Below are 19,833 nucleotides of genomic sequence, written 5' to 3'. Positions count from 1 at the left end.
GGACATTCTAGGGGCATTGACTTTGCATAACTTACACTGGTGTAACCACATCAATATAGCTCATAATGAAATCCATTTATACATCACTTGGACAATCTCAAGGGCGTTCAATCATGTACAAATACTGATAATTTTTGCAAAAGCGGAATATCATCATCATCTATATCAAGGTGAAAAGTTTCAAGGTACGTAGGTGAGTACTGATAATTTTGTATGAGAATAAAAAATGAAAATAAAAATCCCTCAAAACTCTCAAAGGATCTTGAATTCTGTGTCGTATTCTTCTGCAATTTCGTCGTCGGTTTTCTCCTCTATATGGAGTTTCCTCCACCATGGTTGCCTGAGGAGTAGGAGTTCCTCTCGGTGATTTGATAGAGCCTTTGCGGCGATTGGTGCTGAATGGCTGGTGAAGGTGTAGACGTCCCGGTTGCTCGCATCGTCCAACTTGGGTGCATCTGAAAAGCAAAATAAAGATAATGGATGAAGAAGGATGAACGAGTGAGTGGTGAAAGATAATATGCATTTCAGACACGAGGATAGATCCAAGTCAATATCAACAGATCAACAGATTTGCCTGGGTGAAATTTCTCGCAGATGAAACTAGCCTTCATGTGGTGAGACAGAGCTGAACATTATTCAGTGTCCAGACATGGTGAGACGAATCGCATCACCTCTGCTAAGTGAAGTGCAATACACTCTACAATTCTCAACAATTATCTGAAGACATGCAGACCAACTCATGGATTACTATGTTTTCATTTCGATGTTATGATGTATAATTACCCGACTTCAAAAACTTCAGAATTCAGCAGCTCGCATTGTTTCTCTGACAAATAAACATGATCACATCACTCCTGTTCTTAAAGACCTCCATTGGTTGCCCATATAGGATCGCATAGATTTCAAAATTCTACTTTTGGTTTATCATATCATCAATGGATCCGCACCCAATTACAAGTCTCTTACACACCACTCTCAACCTGCACGCACACTGCGATCATCCCAATCTAGTCTCTTACATCCCACTATCTAACAAATCCTGGGGCAAACGAGCCTTTGCTCATGCCGGACCAGCCCTGTGGAATTCACTACCATAGGAGCTGAAGAACTCAAACTCTGCAACATCCTTTAAGGGCAACCTAAAATTGCAATTGTTCACCAGCAGGTACTAGGTTTGAAGACAGACATTTTTCCTCATTTGTAATTTACCCTTTCTTGTACTTCTCTTATTTCTCTTTACTTTTATGTTTTGCTCTCTTATAAGCGCCTTGAGCATTTAATCAAAATGGAAAAGACACTATATAAATCATATGTAGTATTATTATCATTAAGCGATGTTGCATGTCAGAGAGTACATAAAGGTGTCGGGAGTTTTGTCTATAGATGCAACTTTTGACAAAATACTCTTGTGCCAATTTATTTAAAATAATCAGATCGGACAACAGTTTTAGACACCTTATATTAAAAAAATGTGGCCAAGGTAGGATAAATTTTATCCCTTTTATAAACAATACTGAACCTTTTTATCGAGCTTTATTGCACCTGTCTGAAATAAAGCTAAATGCAATGCATAAAGCATAACCTTCAAACTATAAACATAACAAATATGCAACTTTAATATGCAATTAAATGATGGGGTCATATTGGGAAATCTACTAGTGTGGTTTTCTGCTGTTTTTAAATAATGACAGTAGTTGTCTGTCAAGAAATTATATATTTGTGAAGATTCATCGAAATAAAAAAGGGATTAGATCAGGATTAAGGTATACTTTTTGGTCAGAGGGGTTAAAATTGGAAATGTGACACATTGCAGTGAACCATATTAATGTTTCACAGTTAGAGTGGAGCAACTATCATCTTATTATCGGTCTTCTAATTAACAATGACAAACTTGAATATCATATTGAGTTCTGATATCAGAATCTTTGGAACAAGATAGCTTGTGCGAAAACAGACACTTCAAAGAAAAAGACCAAAGATAGTTTGAGAAAAATCAGACAAATAATGAGAAAGTTATGAGCATTTGAATATTGTGATCACTAATGCTATGGAGATCCTCAAGTTGACAATGTGACAAAGATGTGTGATGTCACTTGGGAACAACTCTCCACATTACTGAAGTATATATTTCACTTAAATTGCCTCTTCTATCACATTCATCTGTAGGTTATGTGTTCTTTCTATTGGAGAGCATGTAATAAAGATTTTTAAAGAATACATCATGGATTTTGTATCACCATAAGAAAAAGCAAAAAAGATACATTTTGAGGTTATTTTATAGTCCATCAAAGGGAAAGATGTTCACATGTGACATCACACATCTTTGTCGCATTGCCAATGGGAGGATCTCCATAGCATTAGTGATTGCAATATTCAAATGCTCATAACTTTCCAATTATACGTCCAATTTTTCTCAAATTTTCCTTGTTCTTATTCTTTGATTTTTCTGTTTCAACTAAAGCCTACTTGTTCCAAATGTTTCATTCCCCTTTAAGTTTGGTATATCAATTTATGTATATTCAATTAATGTATATAGGAACTATCTAAAATGAGTCACTCACTTGTTAACAAGTCAGCATCCGTTTCAAGGGAGGCAAGAAGTGCTTCTCTTCTTTGGTAGTTCTTCCTCTGCTTTCCTCTGAATGCAAAGTATCTGAGAAGCATCTCCTGGGTTTGTTTATGAAGCTCTTCTTGGGCCTCCCGGCTGCGTTCCTTGGGCTATGATTGTAAAAAAGAGAGCATATGAGTATTGAAATCTTGTGGTCTTTGATTTCATGGAAAATTGATGGAAAAAAATCAAATCAGAAGTCTTGCCTCCTCAATGGCCAAACTGAGCATATATTGTACACCTACCTTAAACTTTCAAATAATTACTTCATGACCTTTTCACAGACCATTTGGTACAAGCTACTGTAATCCTTCCATCTGATTGGCTCAGAGCAAATTTCTCAGTAAGAATCACTGACAAGATGTTTCATGAAACCCTCCCCCCCAAAAAGAGATCCATTTTGATTTCTTGGAAGCACTTCCAACTGAAACAAAATATATCTTTTTCACTTTCATCAAGTAAATAAAGATTGCATACCAAGTTTCGCGACTTTTAAACCAGCAGAAGTTGAGGTTTATATTGATGCTTGCAGAGCAATCATTACTCTCTAACCAGACCATTACTGATCAAATAGCACAGAGCAGATAATGCGGAAACAAATGCCTCTAAAACTTGCGTTTAACATTCTGAAATTACATTTGAATAAGACAGGTACTTCAGATTGAAGGTAAAGGTAAACACGACAATATTCCTCTTGTGCAACAAAGAATAAATTAAAAAAGAACGCTGATTTCTTTTGAAATAGTTTACCATGTTATGTTTTGTAATATGTACATGTATGTATTCAATCATGACCAGCTGCTTCAATTTTTGCCTAAAATAAACTGATCAGGGAGGGGTTTCATGAAAGGACTTGTCAGATGTTTTATCCAAGAGTTGCCATGGGAACTGTGCTGTTCAGCCAATCAATGTAAAGTATAATGTTCATATCTGACAACTTGGGAGGATGAAATACTCCCTGCACATTACAGAAAATGAAACACAGCTGACTAATGGCAAATTTAATTTTTATTTATTCTTACATCTTCTAACAGAAAACCACCCCTCCCCACATTGTACAAACTGATGTCTACCCTACTTTGGATGGTGCACTGAAATTGAATAGGTCTAGTCTTCATGATTAACCCTATCAAGGCCGGGGGGGGGGGGGGCCTCTGAGTCTCCTCCCTCAACGATTCGTGCAAAATTTTTTGACCGGGCCGCTTGCTGACTTTTAACTTTCAAGCTTTGCGCATCTTTTGAGACCAAATTTGCGACACCCGGGTACGCAGTTCCGAAATTACGCAACATTTTGTATGTGCATGTCAGATCAAAAATTGCTCAAAAATGTGATATTGTGTACAAAGTCAATGCAAATTGTGTTTTCAACCCCAAATCATTATTGAATGATTATTTTTAGTTTTGCTGATCAAAATGGATTTATTTTATGCTGTTTATTATTTCAAAAGATTCTCCATCAAATGTCATGAAAAATAAAAGGTCCCAAAAAACATAGAAATTATTATCATTTTTTTTGGCCTCACCTGTGCCTGGGAGGCGAAAAGCGAATGGAATCACTGACCCGCAGGTCTTTCGCCCCGATAAAATTGATTGGTGGGGGAGTGCAGGTGGACCACATGAATACATAATTACATAAGAAATTGCAAAAACAAGATAATACATAAGAAATTGGTCTGATATCACAATTTTTTTCATGTTCATTTGCTAAGAAAACCAAAAAAAGTTTTTCTACACCAAAAATTAGAACATTTTGGAGCTTTATTTAGGGAATCAGAAGAAAAAGTATGATTTTGCATACTAATTACGCATAAATTAGTATAATCAATTAATAGCAATTTGCATGAAATAAATTAATACAGACTTTTGTTTGTATGATTATGTCCCAGGCAACCTGTGTGCCAATTTTTGGCGCAATCGCATGATCAAGGCCAAGATCTCAAGGGGGGGGGGCCTGTTCCAATGTCTTGCACAGCAATTCTTCATACCGTTTCTTTGTTCCGTTTCTCATCAATGATCTTCTGCAGCTCCACCCGCCTATCGTCATCCAGACCAGGGGGTGGTTGCCATAGCAATGGCTCCTTCTTCCTTTCCTCTTGCTTCTTGAGAAATCTCCTTACCTGGGAGAATAAAATGCCAAAAAAATCAAAATATACAGTGAAAGTCACAGAAAATGAAGGGAGGGGGCTGATGGAGAATATAATTTTTTTGTCTAACTTGAATACGAAGGAAAGAAAAGATTAAAAGATTGTACACTTGCAAACAGTGCTAATCAACAAACATCAGCATTTATTTATGGCATTGAGCGTTTATGCTGTACAAAAGGGTATGATGGCTATAATGCATCCACTTGGTTTTAAACTTGCAGAGATAAAGATGCTTCAATTTAGATCATGTTTCAAAACACAAAGCCAACAAAAAGTCACCAGAAATTATTTTTTGTTAAATACAAACCCTATGAGATTCTCAGCTTTAAAAATGATGAACTTGCTAACCCACTTTGCAAAGAGAAGAATACCCTAGAATGTTACTTTTGAAAGTTATTAAAGGGATTTAAGTTGGCCAAATCACTTTCCCTCAAACTATTTTGTGAAGGTGACAAAAAGGGGATTAGAAATCAATTTACCCCCAAAGCTAGTAAGCTAATAAGTACAATCTGTTTGTTGTTATGATATGAAGTACCAAGCAGAGAGCTTACTGTACCTAGTTCTTAATTTATGAAAGTTCAAAAGAGGGGAATATAAATGCAACACTAAATAAAAGGGAAAGCATGAAATATGGGTATAATTAAAATTATAAAAATAGCAAGTTGGGTTGATCGGTACATCTAAATATCATAATACAAAAAAAAATTCACTGCCTTCGAAATGGACAGCATCCGCGAATATCATCCTGAAAAAATACTCTAAATATGGATTCAGGGCAGGCCGCTAGGATTTTGTGAAGATATCCCAGATTTGCACACTCTAAACAGGGATTTCATTTAATAATGATTTTTTAAAAGTTTTTCACACTAGATTTGCATTCCGCACCTGCCACGAAAAACACAGGAAAATCAAAGTCTAAGCAGGAGTCAACATGTGATTGAGCGCACAGCAAAGTCAACATTTTAATTGGATAGAAAGTTTTTCCGTGTGCACAGGGGCCGCACTCTCATTCAATGACTAGACTTCGGAGCGGCGACTGGGGGCAACTGCTGCAAGCACTAAACATGCGCTGTGCTTTGATAATTTCTTACGTTTGGAACAATTAATATTGGGGGAATCAAGCGTAGATTGGCATTAGAGTCGCAGTTGGTGCAAATTACACACTCTATTCGTGTTTTAGGCCATCATGTTTTAAGAGGATTTTTTTCCATTTTGGATGTTCTTGACATTCTATTCACCTTCCGTGCCTACCTGTGAAAAACACCCCTTTTTCCTTGTTTTCTTTGTTGCAGATGCTGTCCACTGTCCGATGGCAGGAACCCCCCTCCCCTCTGGACTAAATATTGACCCGTTTGATCAAATCCACACCTGATGCCCTCCAACTATTAAAAACTACACAGTGCAATGGTTTGTGTGTTTGTGGTACCTGATCACATATACCAATCATAAATAGGGGGCTCAAGTATATGTAATAAAAGCTGACTTTTTTATACTGATGCAACAAACGCAGGACATTACTACAGTCAAACTTGTTTTAGTAACCACCTCTCTACAGTAGACACCTGCCTATGGTGACCATAAAACCGTTTCCACTGGGGCAGATAACCTGCAGATTAGGGTGTATAAGAATCTCTCTATAGCCTGTCTATAGATATCAAATTTTGTGTTTCCCTTGGGTGGCAATTACAGATAGGTTTCACAATATTATTAATAATATTATATAGCATTTATGAGGCTGATTTATTTTCCTATTCAATGGCGCACTAAATATTGCCCCGGCTGTAGCTCCAGCTGCTATTAAGGCGCTTGGAATTAATACTGCCAGGTTCCCATTCTCCTCACCAGGGTTGAGTGCGGTACAATGTGGATAAATTTCTTGCTGAAGGAAAACACGTCGTGGCTGAGATTCGAACCCACACCCCTCTCATTGAAAGATGAGATTTGTAACCACTAGACCACAATGCCCCCACTATTATTAAAATGAATCATGCTTACAAGTCTCTGGATGGTGATGGCAGCCTTGACCTGCTGAGCTGTGGCTTTCCTGAGGCCTAACTTACGTCTCTCCAGGACTCCCCTCCATCTTGCCTGGATTCTGATGGCACATTGGATCTGTGACATTTCAAGGTACTTGTTGACATCTCCTGGAAAAAGAAGGAATCATAAGGAGAAGAAAAATCATAGTCAGAGATGGTTTACTGAAACTGAATTTTGAAGGGAAATTGGATCGAAGACATTTCTATTTTCTTGTTTACACCACTTGGAAAATGCAATAAACATAAACTAGACATAGAATATTGATTCTTAAAAAAAGATTTCCCAAAAAATTTGCATAATTTTCAGCAAAGTTACGGGCCCGTGTTAGAAAGTGTTGCATTTTGACGCAACTATTAAAATCATACGGAAGTCCCAATTGTGGGTATCTCAAAAGTTAAAAATCAAGTTCCATTTCATTTTTAATACGAGTTGTGTTTGATTGCAACTCTTTCCATAATGGGTCCCTGATAAATACTCAAACACCACACCAAAATCTAATTTGACCAAGACCCATCTAGTATTTTATGTCTATGCCCAAAAGAAGATTGTCTATAAATTAAAAATGTATTTACCTAGTATATCTTTTTATCTTACTCCCAAGTATACAGACTTCCTCTGAATGCCAATTGAGACACAAAACACATCATTCATGGACAGGGTCATCGCAACCATCCAAATCGGAAAAAAAATGTATAAGCATACAAACATAGTTTTCTATTTTAGCCCCAATAACAGTTGAATATACGTTGTCTGCATCATGTTTGATTGCTCCTCCTTCAATATAACGAAAATAAGACAATTTTGGCACTTTAAAAAAAATCTTGTGACTAAATACAATGTGTACACATATATCCTTTTCTGTTTCCCTTTGTTTGATGGTCGGTGAATTTGGAAACTACTGTCATTGAAGTTAGTCTGATGTGAACTATGTTCATGCCTTGCAAAAGCAACCCACCTGGAGGCATCGCACTGATCATGTCCAGCTGTTTCTGTCTGGTTTCTCGGATAGCTTTTCTCCTTGCCATCAGGAGCTGATGCTCCAGCTCCTTCTGTTCTCTCTCATACTCCTGGATCCTTGACTTCTCCTCCTTCTTTGCCCTGACATAGCAACAAGGAATTACAGATATTTGATTCTTACCTCTCCAACCTTGTGTTTACATGAAACTGACTGATAAAATCTCTGTCATCAAATTGATTCAGAGCGATTTTTGTTTTAAATAATTTATTTTTACTAACACATCAACAATATCTACTTTAATTCCTAAACAGCCAGGGGGAGGGGGGGGTTGAATCAACCAATCTCAACATTTTGTGTGACTATTCCTCCATGAAATCTTGTTTTACCGTACTACTCCTTGAAACCTTACTTTCAAGACTTTTATATCAATCTTTGGACACCAAATTTGCCATGGCTTGGTACACGATTCCCAAATTATGCAACATTATATAAATGCATGTCAGACCAAAAATTTGTCAATATCATGATTTTGTGTACAAGTCAATGTGAATAAATTTTTCTCATCTCAATTAAATATAGATATGATTATTTTCACTTTTATAAACTGAAATCAATTCATATTAGCTTGACTATAGTTCAAAAGGGTTCTGCAACAAATTTGATGATAAAATAAAGAAAAACAAAGAAATACCTAGAATTCATAAAAAAACAATTAAACAAAATTTGGTGAATAAAGGTAAAAGTATGACTTATGCATAAAATAGCATAATTGATTCATGAAAAAATAAAATCTAACGATTTCAGATAAATCAACAATAAAGCCATGTAAATTGCATCACATGAACAAAATTATAGACCTATGGTCAGTGCAACAATGTCTATCTTTCCATCATCTTCTACTAACCTGTATGACCTCTGAAGTGTTGCTAGACCTCTATTGGCTCTTTTTAATCTCTTTCTTTGTAAGAAACCTCTCCATATTGCTTGAATGGTGGTTGCTGCTCGGTGCAGTCTCTGAAAACATAAACATAATCAAGACAGTGAATATAATGGTTTTAATGACCATGTATGTATTTTTTTTATACTGGACTGGATACTTTCCACATCAAACAACCAAAAATAGGAGATCTGAATTTCCCAATTCCTGATCATTCCTTTGGCTTTGCCTCATGGTTTGTAAGTACAAAACATACAAGTATCTAATAATAATAGCTGGATTTATAAAGTGTTTTTTGCCTGAAGATACAAAGCGCTGCTATTATTACCCTGGCTTTAGCTCGAGCTACCATCACCGGCGCTCAGTGCATGCAAGGAATTACTCCTGCCGGGTACCCTTTCACCTCACCTGGGTAGAGTGCAGCACAGTGTGGATAAATTTCTTCCTGAAGGAAAACATGCCATGGCTAGGATTTGAACCCATGACCCTCTTTTCAAAGGCGAGAGTCTGAGCCACTAGACCACAGCGCACCCACGATGACGATATGACGATAGATTAAAAGATTCAACTTTACACAAAAACGTAGCCCCTCGAATGAATAGAATACCCCAAATAATCTCAGTAATAATAGCCCAAACGTAAAACTATACCCCCAAAATAAAATAATTAATTCCTACTCTGTTTTGAAATCATGCATAATTAATACTTCAAACAGTGTTGACCTTCCTGCAATTCACATATCAAAATCTACTGTACTATTGACTTTGATGTTTTCCACTCACATTAAGCTCGGCTTGTTGAGCTGATCCGGCATCAAGTAAGGCAAGAAGTCTCTTCAAATCTCGCCCAAATCCTCTTCCAGTCCAACGACTTAACAAGGGCCTCAATCCTCTGAGAAAATGAGGGATATATTGCAAATACATTAGAGTCTAGTTGCATTAAAAATTTAACTTAATATCATGCTACCATTGTTATAAATACCACTTTTTTTCAAAGAGAAATGCTTTGCAAAACTCTAAAAGAAATAAAGTCATGGACCCTTTATTCTGAACTCAAGGTTTAATCTAAATTCAAATATGAAGTTTGGTTTAACTATGGACAGCCAGTTGTGACACAAATCTTTAACTGTACAGGTTCCATTTATCAGCTCTTACGTCACTCAAATTATTCATAACTGTCTGAGAATAATAACTGAATTTGTTTCCTCACCATGGTAACATAATGAAAGAGCAAAGTGAACATAGGAAAGATTCTATGTTAATATTGTACATTTTTGCCATATTAGCACAAGAGTTAAACCAAAGCCTAATTTAAACTACAATTCAGAGTACGGGCCACGGGCAGGGGGTTTAAACTTGCACATTACTTTTTACATAATGCTCAACATTCGTTCAGATATGGCAACTTTCAGCAAAATTCTTGTGTACACAATCAATGGGATAGTTGGCATCCAAAAAATGTTAGATGACAAAGCCCCCAGAATAATAAAAAAAAAATCTGTGCAGGTATACACAAAAATACCAACTACATCTGTTCATGCAACTTTGGGCCAGTTTTGACACTTAAAGTGTACAATATATCTTTATTAGCATAAAGTGGCAAGATCTGTTGCACCACATCTGAATGAGGCTTCACTCTCTTTCTTCTTTGCAGTCATATACAATGCTACCTACTTGTATCTTGTATAGAGCAATCTGATAAGAGGGGTGTGAACGTCTGCAATGTTGACAAGCGCCCTCGTTGCTGCAGCTCCAATCTCAGCATCGTTGAAGGCGGATAATTTGAAGATGATTTCATCCAGCAAACTGTGTACCACTTTCTCATCCAGTGTATTCAGAACCAACCTGTTTGAAGTAAATAGAGTTGTAAATATCCCTTGAGTAGAATGCAGAAACGTTTCATTCAGGCTACCATTTTACATTGTAGAATGGTAGCTTTCCAAATTCCAAGTCATTTAGTTCAGTATCGTTACATACCCATGATTTTAATAAATCAAGAATATAAACATCTTTTGAAATGAAAAGTTGCAATGCTTAAAAAGATTATTAAATATATGCGATTCTACTAGAACCATGGTTGCTAATCTTAAAGTCACTCTTTACCTTTGTTAACCCCCCCTCCCCTCCCCCAATCATCCCAATGCAACTATCACTTTTCCAAATTACTGCTAGATTATGTGAATGCGTATACCCTAAAACAGTTATGATGTAGATGATAATTTGAAATGAAAATGTGCTTGACAGGATAAATTCTCAGATTTGACATGAAATTTCCCTTATGAAGATTGCGACTGATCACGTTTTAGAATCTAGCCAGTATCATTAAGAATCTGGCGGCCATTTCACAAAGCTGCTCGAAAATTATGCACGATTTTACATAAAACTAATATCCTTTCCATCTGCTGAATGAGGTAACCCTAATTTTACCTCTTTTGAATTTAAAATGGGAGTGAACTTTTCTCATTCTTGACAAATAACAATATCTGTGTTCAAATACTAGTTATTTTTTAACAAATTTGAATACAAAATTTTAGAAATGTCAAACTATTCAAAATTTGATCACACACCAGAAAGGCTTTACCAGTCGTTCATGAATTGATTCATAACTTACGAGCAGCTTTATGAATCACTTCCGTGATCACTTACGAATTGACCCTGACAGCACTCTGAACCATTCCAAGAAGAACAACACTTGTCTCTCTGTCATCAGTTATCAGCATCTGAAGGAGATAGTTTGATCTCAACACTGCAAAAAGTGAACAATTTAATCAGTAAATTAAACTTGCTTTTGTCTCTAGACAACTGAGCACATATATCATATCCTTTGAAATACAAATACTATATGAATAGTCTCTAAGCATGTAAATGGCTAATAGTCATTGTTGGATTTTAATCTTTAAAATTCTGTACTTGATCTAACATCTTAGGATTTAGGAAGGTTGTTCAATAATTTGGGTGCCATGTTTTGAAAAGCCCTATCAAAATATGCCTTATGCCTTTGAGTTAACACCTATTCCTAAGAGAAGATACTTTGGGCACAAAAAATTCACAACATTTATGAATGAGATCACTGATTATAATTATATCAAGATGTATGTAACAAAACTATTGTAAATGTAAATGATTGTTGGAAATGGAAAAATAAATGAAATGAAATATTGTCCTTGTGTGGAATTTCTGGAGAGAATTCTAAAAATTACCAGTGAAACTGTAATAATGAATGCAAAGTTTAAAATAAAACCAATCAATAGCATTATTTTTCATAACAATTCAATCTGAAGGAAAATCTCAATACAAACACAATTTTGGATGCTGCTAATTTTAGGACCTTTATAATTTCCTAAACCAGAATCACATCATCCACATCAGGGCCCATGTTGAATAACCATGGCTATCATGGCAACTTCGCCATCCGTCGTAGCTTCCATGGAATCCTTGCTTTTGAATTGAGATTGAGCATCGTTACCACTGAAGTGACATTTGGATGACAAAGTGTCTGAGATAGTAAACTTTAAGCAATGTGTCCCTGAACCTTAAATAATGTTCACTTGCCATTTGTAGTCAGAAATAAGTGACCACTGTAGAGCCACTGCAGTGAGTCCACAACCTCTTTGAAATTCTTGATGAGATCATCCTTGAGGGTCAGAGTTTTTTCTGGAATCTTGCAGTATCTGTGCTGTATGTTACGGGAGAGGATGAGGAGACGTTCGGTTGCCTCGGGCAAGAAGAGAGCATGGAATTCATGGGAGTCAGGAGGATCAAGACCAACGGAGCAATGCCTGATTGAGACAAAACTAAAGAGGATTACTACCAGTACTGGAAGATATCAAAAGCAGACCATCATTAATAAGGTATTCTCAATGTTTTTAGGTTTTACCTGGGTTTTAAAGGGACAATAATGCAACTGAACCAATTTCATTGAATCTTAAATTGATATTCATTTTGAAACTAAACCTAATGTACCTTGGACTTGGCATCTCAGGATTTTGTCAGTAAGGAAATAAGACTCATGTGTAAGGATAAAGCAAGTGGCTATGATCACATATTTTGCTGTGTTCGAAAGATAATTAAACGTGTTATTAGAGTCAGTCACTTACGCTAAGATTTTAGCAAGTGCAGCAGCAGTATTCCACTTGCCATTGATGAGAGAGAAGTCCTGCTTGAGAGCAAGAAGGACGCTCTGTAGAAGTTCAAAATTCCAGATCTCTTTCTTGATCTTCTCTGCCCTCTGCGAGCCAGGTACAACACTATCAAGAATATCTGTGACAAATGAGATAAAGAAGCTAGTAGTAGATCTAGATTATCTACCCTCACTTTACATTATTTTCAATAAATCTCTTAGGGTTGGGTAAATCCCCTTAAAAGTACTTGTCACTATTCTTGTTCATTATGTGACCAGCCACCCCAAACCAACACTAAGTTGTAGAGAAGGTTCAATGTAATGGCCCAAAAACGTCAAAATAAGCCCATTTGACAGAATGATTCTACTTGTTCATAATGTTCTTATTTCAAGTTGTAAAGTTGAACCCCAGCGCATCTTGTTAACACAAGCACAGCCAGAGGTACCTCAAGTGATGTTCGTGCAGGTTCCATTCCACTTCACTACCACTACACTACGCTCCACCTCAAGGTGGTGAACTCGTTCAGATACTCCGAGTGTAGGGACAGTGATTTTCCGTTTCAAAAAATTGCCTTTTCCGTTTCAGAAAATCTTAAATTCTGTTTCGGCATGTCAGAAAACGGAAATTCTGTTTCCCCATAGACTTTGTGTAGACGGAAAATTGACAATTCCGTTCACCCATTCAGTAGCAATATAAATTTGTATCTGCCACTGTACCAACAACGCAGTAGAATCCGCTCTAATCGTATCTATGCGGGTACACAAAATATTTTGACAAACACATTTAACATGAATATATCCTCACCTTTCACATTATTAGCATTATTTTATGGGTGAATGAAATTTTATTTTAATACTAATATATATGAATCATTTATAATCACGAAATAAATTTTTTTGTTAAATAATAATTTTTATCTCTAAATTGTTCGTTAAGACGGCATTGCTTGCCGGAAGTACGTCATACATAAGCGGTTCAAGGGTCGACGCTATTGTATTTCCGTTGTTTACATATGGATCGAGGGGTCTACGCAGCATCAGTTAGGTAAGAAATCTTCATTTTTTAAATATTTTTATATAATAATTCTTAAAACCTTCCTATGCATTAGGCGTAGGAAACGTGTAAGAATGAATATAATTAATAAAATTAATGTGATTTTGGTTTAAAAAGATGGATTTCCTAGGGAAATCCATCTTTGTTTTGGACCTTCTCTTAATCCTACATGGGAAGAGTGTCAAGATGTCAATGATGAAGAAGTATATTTCATTCTATCAAAAGTAATCATCATTGCGTCCTCAAGACTAGATAAAATGCATCAGAGTGCAACCCCCAAAAATGTTTTAAGGTGATATGTCAGTGTGGCTTGCCGTAAACGCATTTTCTCTCAATGCTGATGGTGGTGGGCGGTAGCCAGGAGGCTTCTAGAGAGTAAAAATCATTTACTAACGTAAGGTTACTCTCATACGAAGCCAGGGCTTCTTTTCTATACGTGTGTGTGTACCACCAAAAAACCTGAAACTTTCGCCCCCAAGATTTCTACTTTCTCTCTAAAAGATCTAGCCCTAAATCATGTATATGGGATACAACTTCATTTCCGACATTTCTATGCTATACATTTTATTTTCAGACAAGAATTCATTAAAAAATGAGAAAAATATCATGAAAAGTGACTGAACACTGACACTGTAACACATAGTATACTTGTGGAAGAAGATTGAGCTTGGTTGAAAGCTAGACCTGGAAACTTGGCTGCAGCTTTCTGCATTTTTCCAGTACATCCGGTAATAAGGTAATAAAAAGAAGAGACTTGCCCAATGTTTATGCCGCCATCTTGTGTTCTACATTGTATTGTTCTTCACCCACGTTACGCAACGCAAGCGTCCGTATCATGGTTTTTTGGTGGTACACACACATGTATAGAATAGAAGCCCTGGCTTCGTATGAGAGTAACCTTACGTTAGTAAATGATTTTTACTCTCTAGAAGCCTCCTGGCTAGTGGGCGGTGAAGAAGATCATGCCTACGTAGGACATGTTTGGAGGTGTCTTTGCAAGGACCGTTCTTTGTATCGCCCAAATCAGCTTTGTGAAACAGTTGAGCGATATCTCGTTCTTACGTAGAATGGTTCTACGAAAGACCCCTTCAAAGTTTCATGCAACAGGCCCCAGCATGCCGGCCCAGGCCGATGTCAAAACGCCAGTGGCGGACTGTACCAGCCTGGAAGAAGAAAACATTGCATGCATGAGGATGGCAGGTCAAACAGCATGAATATTCATGAATATTCCATCAATAGACTGAGGGATCTATCTCAGACTCAGTGTCTGAAATATGCAAATAAGAAAACTTTTGATCCTGTTGAAATAAAACAAAGGTCAAAGACAAAGCAAATAACAATCATCAATAACATGAATGATCAAATCCAATCACATATCGTCTCTCTTACTTAGCTTACTCCCCCCCAAAAAAAATGCCTTCATGAAAACAAAATACAAAAAACAACAATATTAAAAACATAACATTAACATTAACAGTCAGTAGACCTTATTCAATTGGATGAGTGGTCTATGTAATAATATTAATAATGTAACGAGTTTCCTACATTTTTTTCAATATGTCGGCACTGGAGTCGAATAGGAGGAAAAAATACCTTGCAAGGCGAGCAGCAGATTCGGAACATTCTTATCTGTTGTCTCTGCAAGATGTGCAGCTAAATCTTCAACTCGTTTGTCCTCTAATGGATCATTCGATGCCATTATGATTCGTGACAAAACTCTGACAAAAACAAAAGCTAACTTTTTCAGTTCACTCCTCGGCCTATTCCAAAATATTGACAGTCGGTAGAAATTAGTGAACTATTATCATGATCATTATTAAACCGAGTCGAAAATTTTACGTGGATGTTAGAATTATAATGATTCTTTATTCATTAGAATTTTTAAAAATATTTCAGTGATCAAAAAATCAAAAGTTTTTAATATATTTATATTTTTGATTTAAATTTTATCTTGATTCAAGATTAAAAATTTCATATATAAATTCCAATAACCGTAACTGGATTATCAAATTGTCAATATCTACCGTGTGTTGTTTGTAGCTAGCTTTGCTAATTTTTATCCCAACAATTGGAAAAATTATGCAACCTCCGATCTCAGTCTCCTCTCAGTCTGGCGAGAAAGTCTGTCCAAGTCTTACTATAGTTCAGTAAGTTCCGCCAGATTTATTGATATTTCTTATTTATATAAATGGATTAAGTATTTACTCCCGGTAGATTTTAATTGAATGATGAATGGGCCGAAGAATTATATACAAAAACATCAATAATTCACGGCCTCTCTAACTCCGGCGTCTCCGCCTCGGGGCCGGGCTGTCGTGCACGTCGCACCGCGGCTTTCTGCGGCAGCCCGAACACGGAAAGGCTGTTGGGTCCGGGCTGGCTCTGCGTCAATAGCAAGCTCGGCCCGTTCAGCTCGGTGTCGTCAGGTGCAAGCAAGTACGCTCTGGCATAGACAGCTGGCATCCGTCTGTTTCAGGGTGACCAGATTTCACAAAATGAAATACGGGACAATTGACAAACGAAGATCAACAAAGAAGCCCACACAAAGTGTTAGACTTGTGAAAATATAAAGAATTGGAAGGGAAGGTGAACTTGAAAGAAAGAAAGATGAAAACTGGAAGGAAGGGAAAGAAAGAAAGAAACAAAAGAAAGAAAGAAAGAAAGAATAAGGGAAAAGATTAATAAGAAGGGAAAAAATAAAGAAAGGAAGAAAGAGTGGAAGGGAGGAGAGACCGAAAAAAGAGAAAGTAATGGAAGGATAGAAAGTATGAAAATAAACAGGAGACGAAGAGAGAAGGAAGGCAAGGTAATTATAATAAAAGAAAGAATGAAGGAAATAAAAAAGGATATTTGATAAAGAACGAAAGTAAGAGAAAGAAGGAAAGAAAGAAAAATGAACAGAGAGAGAGAAAAGAAAATGTCTAGGGAAGGAAGAACGGAAATATATAGATAAATGGTTTGTTAATAAAAATCAAGACATCATCGCGGCTAAGGCCGAATTGCGATATATTCACAGGGTAATAAAGACACAAAAAATATTCAAACAATAACGCAGATAATTACAAAATAAATAATACGGATAAAGTATGGTATTGGAAATAAACATGAGTGTCGATCACGGAGGGAAGGGGGGGAGATATATCACCCCCCAATAATTTAGGGTAGAAAAATTATTATAATGATGATGAAAAATGAAAAGTTTGATCATGATGATTATGGTATGCCATCAATCAGATTGTTTCCCTCGCACTTTGTGTATATTGTTACTGAATAAAAACATTTTATCAGGACTATTAAACAGATGGGTGGAGGTTCAAGATGAAAAAGAATGAAATGTTTATGTATCTGATATTTTTTAACACATGACATAAAAGGACCCCAACGAAAATCAACTTTTGTTGATAGGGTGTTCCATCCCATCAGTGGTGAATAAATTAATTTGAATAAATCATTAATTCAAAAGGGTGGAAAAATAAACGGGAGTAAAAGGGTGCACGATAAATCTCTAAGGAATGACGGTAAGCCCGAAGGCGCTCGAGAGGCCACACAGGTTGTAATTTGTGCTAGTCTTAATTGGTCCGAATCTGCATTTTATCATCATGCATTAAGAAGAATAAAGATATTGCCAGTCAGGTTAGATTTAAGAGAGAAGTTGTATACACAGAGGCTCGATCCTGGTGGGGGGGGGGGGGGGGGGGGCAGGGGGCGATTGCCCTACCAATGAAAATATTGGGGCAAACATATCGTTTTGCCCCCCAATAATTCCGCATGTGCAACTAAAATAAAATAAGATTGTAATGCTACACTGAAATCAGCAAGCAAGCGAGATACCAACTCGATTTTGATTAAAATCGTGCTCAAAATGTCTGCTTTTCAGATTGGAATATAAAATTTTCAGCTCGCTCTTCGCGTTCGCATCATGTACCAAAAACCCATACTTTTCATGATATCTAGGTGAATAAAATGTCCCGTTTTCAATCTAAACCTCAAAAGAACTTTGATTTGCAATAATCTTTTGTTGGATATATATCTTCCATTAAAGTGTCTTTTTTTTCCAGATCAAAATTTTCAGCTCGCATCTATTGTTCTTCTAGATCCATCTTAAACCCATCTTAAAGCTTGTGTATAGTTTTGGTAAATTCACCAAAATGCACTTATCACTATTCCAATTCATTGCTAGCTAATATGAATGGATATGCCCTATAACAGTTATGATGTGGAGGATATGAAATGGAAATGTGTTTTACAGGATAAATTTTGCGATTTTACATGGAAATTTAACTTGATCGGGTTACCCGATCAAATTAAAATATCGATGTGTTTTTGTCTTTCAATAAAATCCTATTCCAAATCATGGAATGGGCTGAAACTTTCAAGATATATTCTTTGTCTGCAACTTTTGGATAGCTAATCACTAAATTTATAAGATAAGTGCTTGAATGCCCATTTTTTAAATTTAAAACAAGCATCGCCGAGAGAGGGCGCTATATATCCAAGATTTGAATATTTGAAATTTTCTCAGAGAAGTGCAGTTGGAAAAATATCTAACGGTCTCTACGCTTCAGTAAGACTGTCATATTAGACATGTTAGATGATATTCGATTATCAATCTCATTATTGACCCTTTACCAAAGCTATACACAGGCTTTAATCATTGGTACCAAAAATGCTTAGAATATCAAGCTTCAGGTCAGAAAATAAACAGATTTCAGCTCGCTCACTAGTGAGAAACATGTATCGACCCTCCTCATGAGTTACTACAAACAAACCTAAACAGGTACATTTTTCCTGTTTTCATGACATACTAAAAAATTTAGCTCGCGCTTCGCGCTCGCCATTGTTGGTGAAGGTGAGATATGTGTCTCTTTCTCACGAGTTATATATATATTTATATATATATATATATATATATATATGCCTATGTGTGTGGGTGTGTGCGGGTAAGTTTGTCCGTTTTTTGTGATCGAGCGCCTTTGGAACGTTGATTCATAATTTTGCCACCCCCCCCCCATCTGAAAAATGGATCGACGCCCCTGTGTATACATCATGCTCAATAAACAGATCACTATGTACATGGTCCAGTCAAATTTGTCATTTTTTCTCGGTATGAGTTTAGAATAGGCTTACTTGTAACACAAATTGAATTTTCAAAAAAATTATACAAGCATAGTACACTACAACAATGAAGGAATTTCCAAGAACACCATGCATATCAACCACTCCCACATGTCCTAACTTTTGATTTTGAACTTTGAACTTTATTGAATAAATACCTTTTGGCCCCTATTGGGGCAAATAAAGGCTCAAACATTTGAACAAAAGTAACATATTTACAAATGGGTAATATACATACTACATGGTGAGCTCACACTTAAGTAGTGGGGGTAATGTTGAAAGATCCCCATCCACAAGAAAATTTGTGTCAATCATCTGCCCCAACCAAGAATACCGATCGACACCCATGGAAATAAAGATAGATGGAACAAAAAAGGGCAAGCAGAAAGGATAGGGTATATATAAAAGAAAGAAATAGGGAAAAGTTCAAACTTCAAGTAAACAAAAAATTCCAACCATCTAATAAAAATCATAATTTTATTTTGTGTTTTTAAAACGTATTTTTAAAATTAAAAAAATAAAATATTTTAGAAATGAATAAAATTTCAAAGTAAAACATATTGTCAAACTTAAAAATTAGATGAAACTTCGCGTCATCATGCACACCAAGACTCAAAACTAAAAGCTGAAACAACTAGATCTATATAAAAAGTCAATAACTTGTTCCTCCGATTACATCTCCAAATCATTAATCTGAGAATTCATAGTATAATTATAAGAATTTCCCGCCGATTTTGTGATTATTTTTTGGAAAAACTGTTTATCATGTGAGGATGTGAGAATTTGCTTCGATCCTACTTGCCTAGCTAGTAGCCTGCCACACACAGGCAGGAGGCCAGGGGCCCGTTTCTCAACACCTGG

At 36.3% G+C, this 19,833-nt stretch overlaps 1 protein-coding gene across 1 annotated transcript; it reads right to left on the bottom strand.

Annotated features, from left to right (window-relative positions):
• Positions 1 to 226: 226 nt before the first annotated feature.
• On the bottom strand, positions 227 to 15,645 carry LOC121411780 (IQ calmodulin-binding motif-containing protein 1-like). Its single transcript, XM_041604629.1, has 12 exons — positions 15,451 to 15,645; positions 12,781 to 12,943; positions 12,236 to 12,462; positions 11,330 to 11,429; positions 10,358 to 10,528; positions 9,467 to 9,575; positions 8,652 to 8,761; positions 7,745 to 7,887; positions 6,748 to 6,896; positions 4,594 to 4,725; positions 2,562 to 2,718; positions 227 to 455 (listed from the first exon to the last, which is right to left on the bottom strand). Exons 1-12 carry the CDS (start codon positions 15,554 to 15,556, stop codon positions 253 to 255), a joined length of 1,770 nt encoding a protein of 589 aa, XP_041460563.1. The 5' UTR covers positions 15,557 to 15,645; the 3' UTR covers positions 227 to 252.
• Between the last annotated feature and the right edge of the window lie 4,188 nt (positions 15,646 to 19,833).

The sequence above is a fragment of the Lytechinus variegatus genome, chromosome 3 (assembly GCF_018143015.1).
Source record: "Lytechinus variegatus isolate NC3 chromosome 3, Lvar_3.0, whole genome shotgun sequence".
Taxonomy (NCBI): Eukaryota; Metazoa; Echinodermata; class Echinoidea; order Temnopleuroida; family Toxopneustidae; genus Lytechinus; species Lytechinus variegatus.
The sequence above is the reverse complement of the archived record's forward strand: the minus strand, read 5'-3'. Positions and strand labels throughout refer to the sequence as shown.

Coding starts and splice junctions, on each gene's coding strand:
- LOC121411780 (XM_041604629.1), bottom strand. CDS start 15,556: ATGGCATCGAATGATCCATTAGAGGACAAACGAGTTGAAGATTTAGCT. Junction 4,726..6,747: donor CCATCACCATCCAGAGACTT/GTAAGCATGATT, acceptor TTATTCTCCCAG/GTAAGGAGATTTCTCAAGAA. Junction 2,719..4,593: donor AGAAACGGAACAAAGAAACG/GTATGAAGAATT, acceptor TTACAATCATAG/CCCAAGGAACGCAGCCGGGA.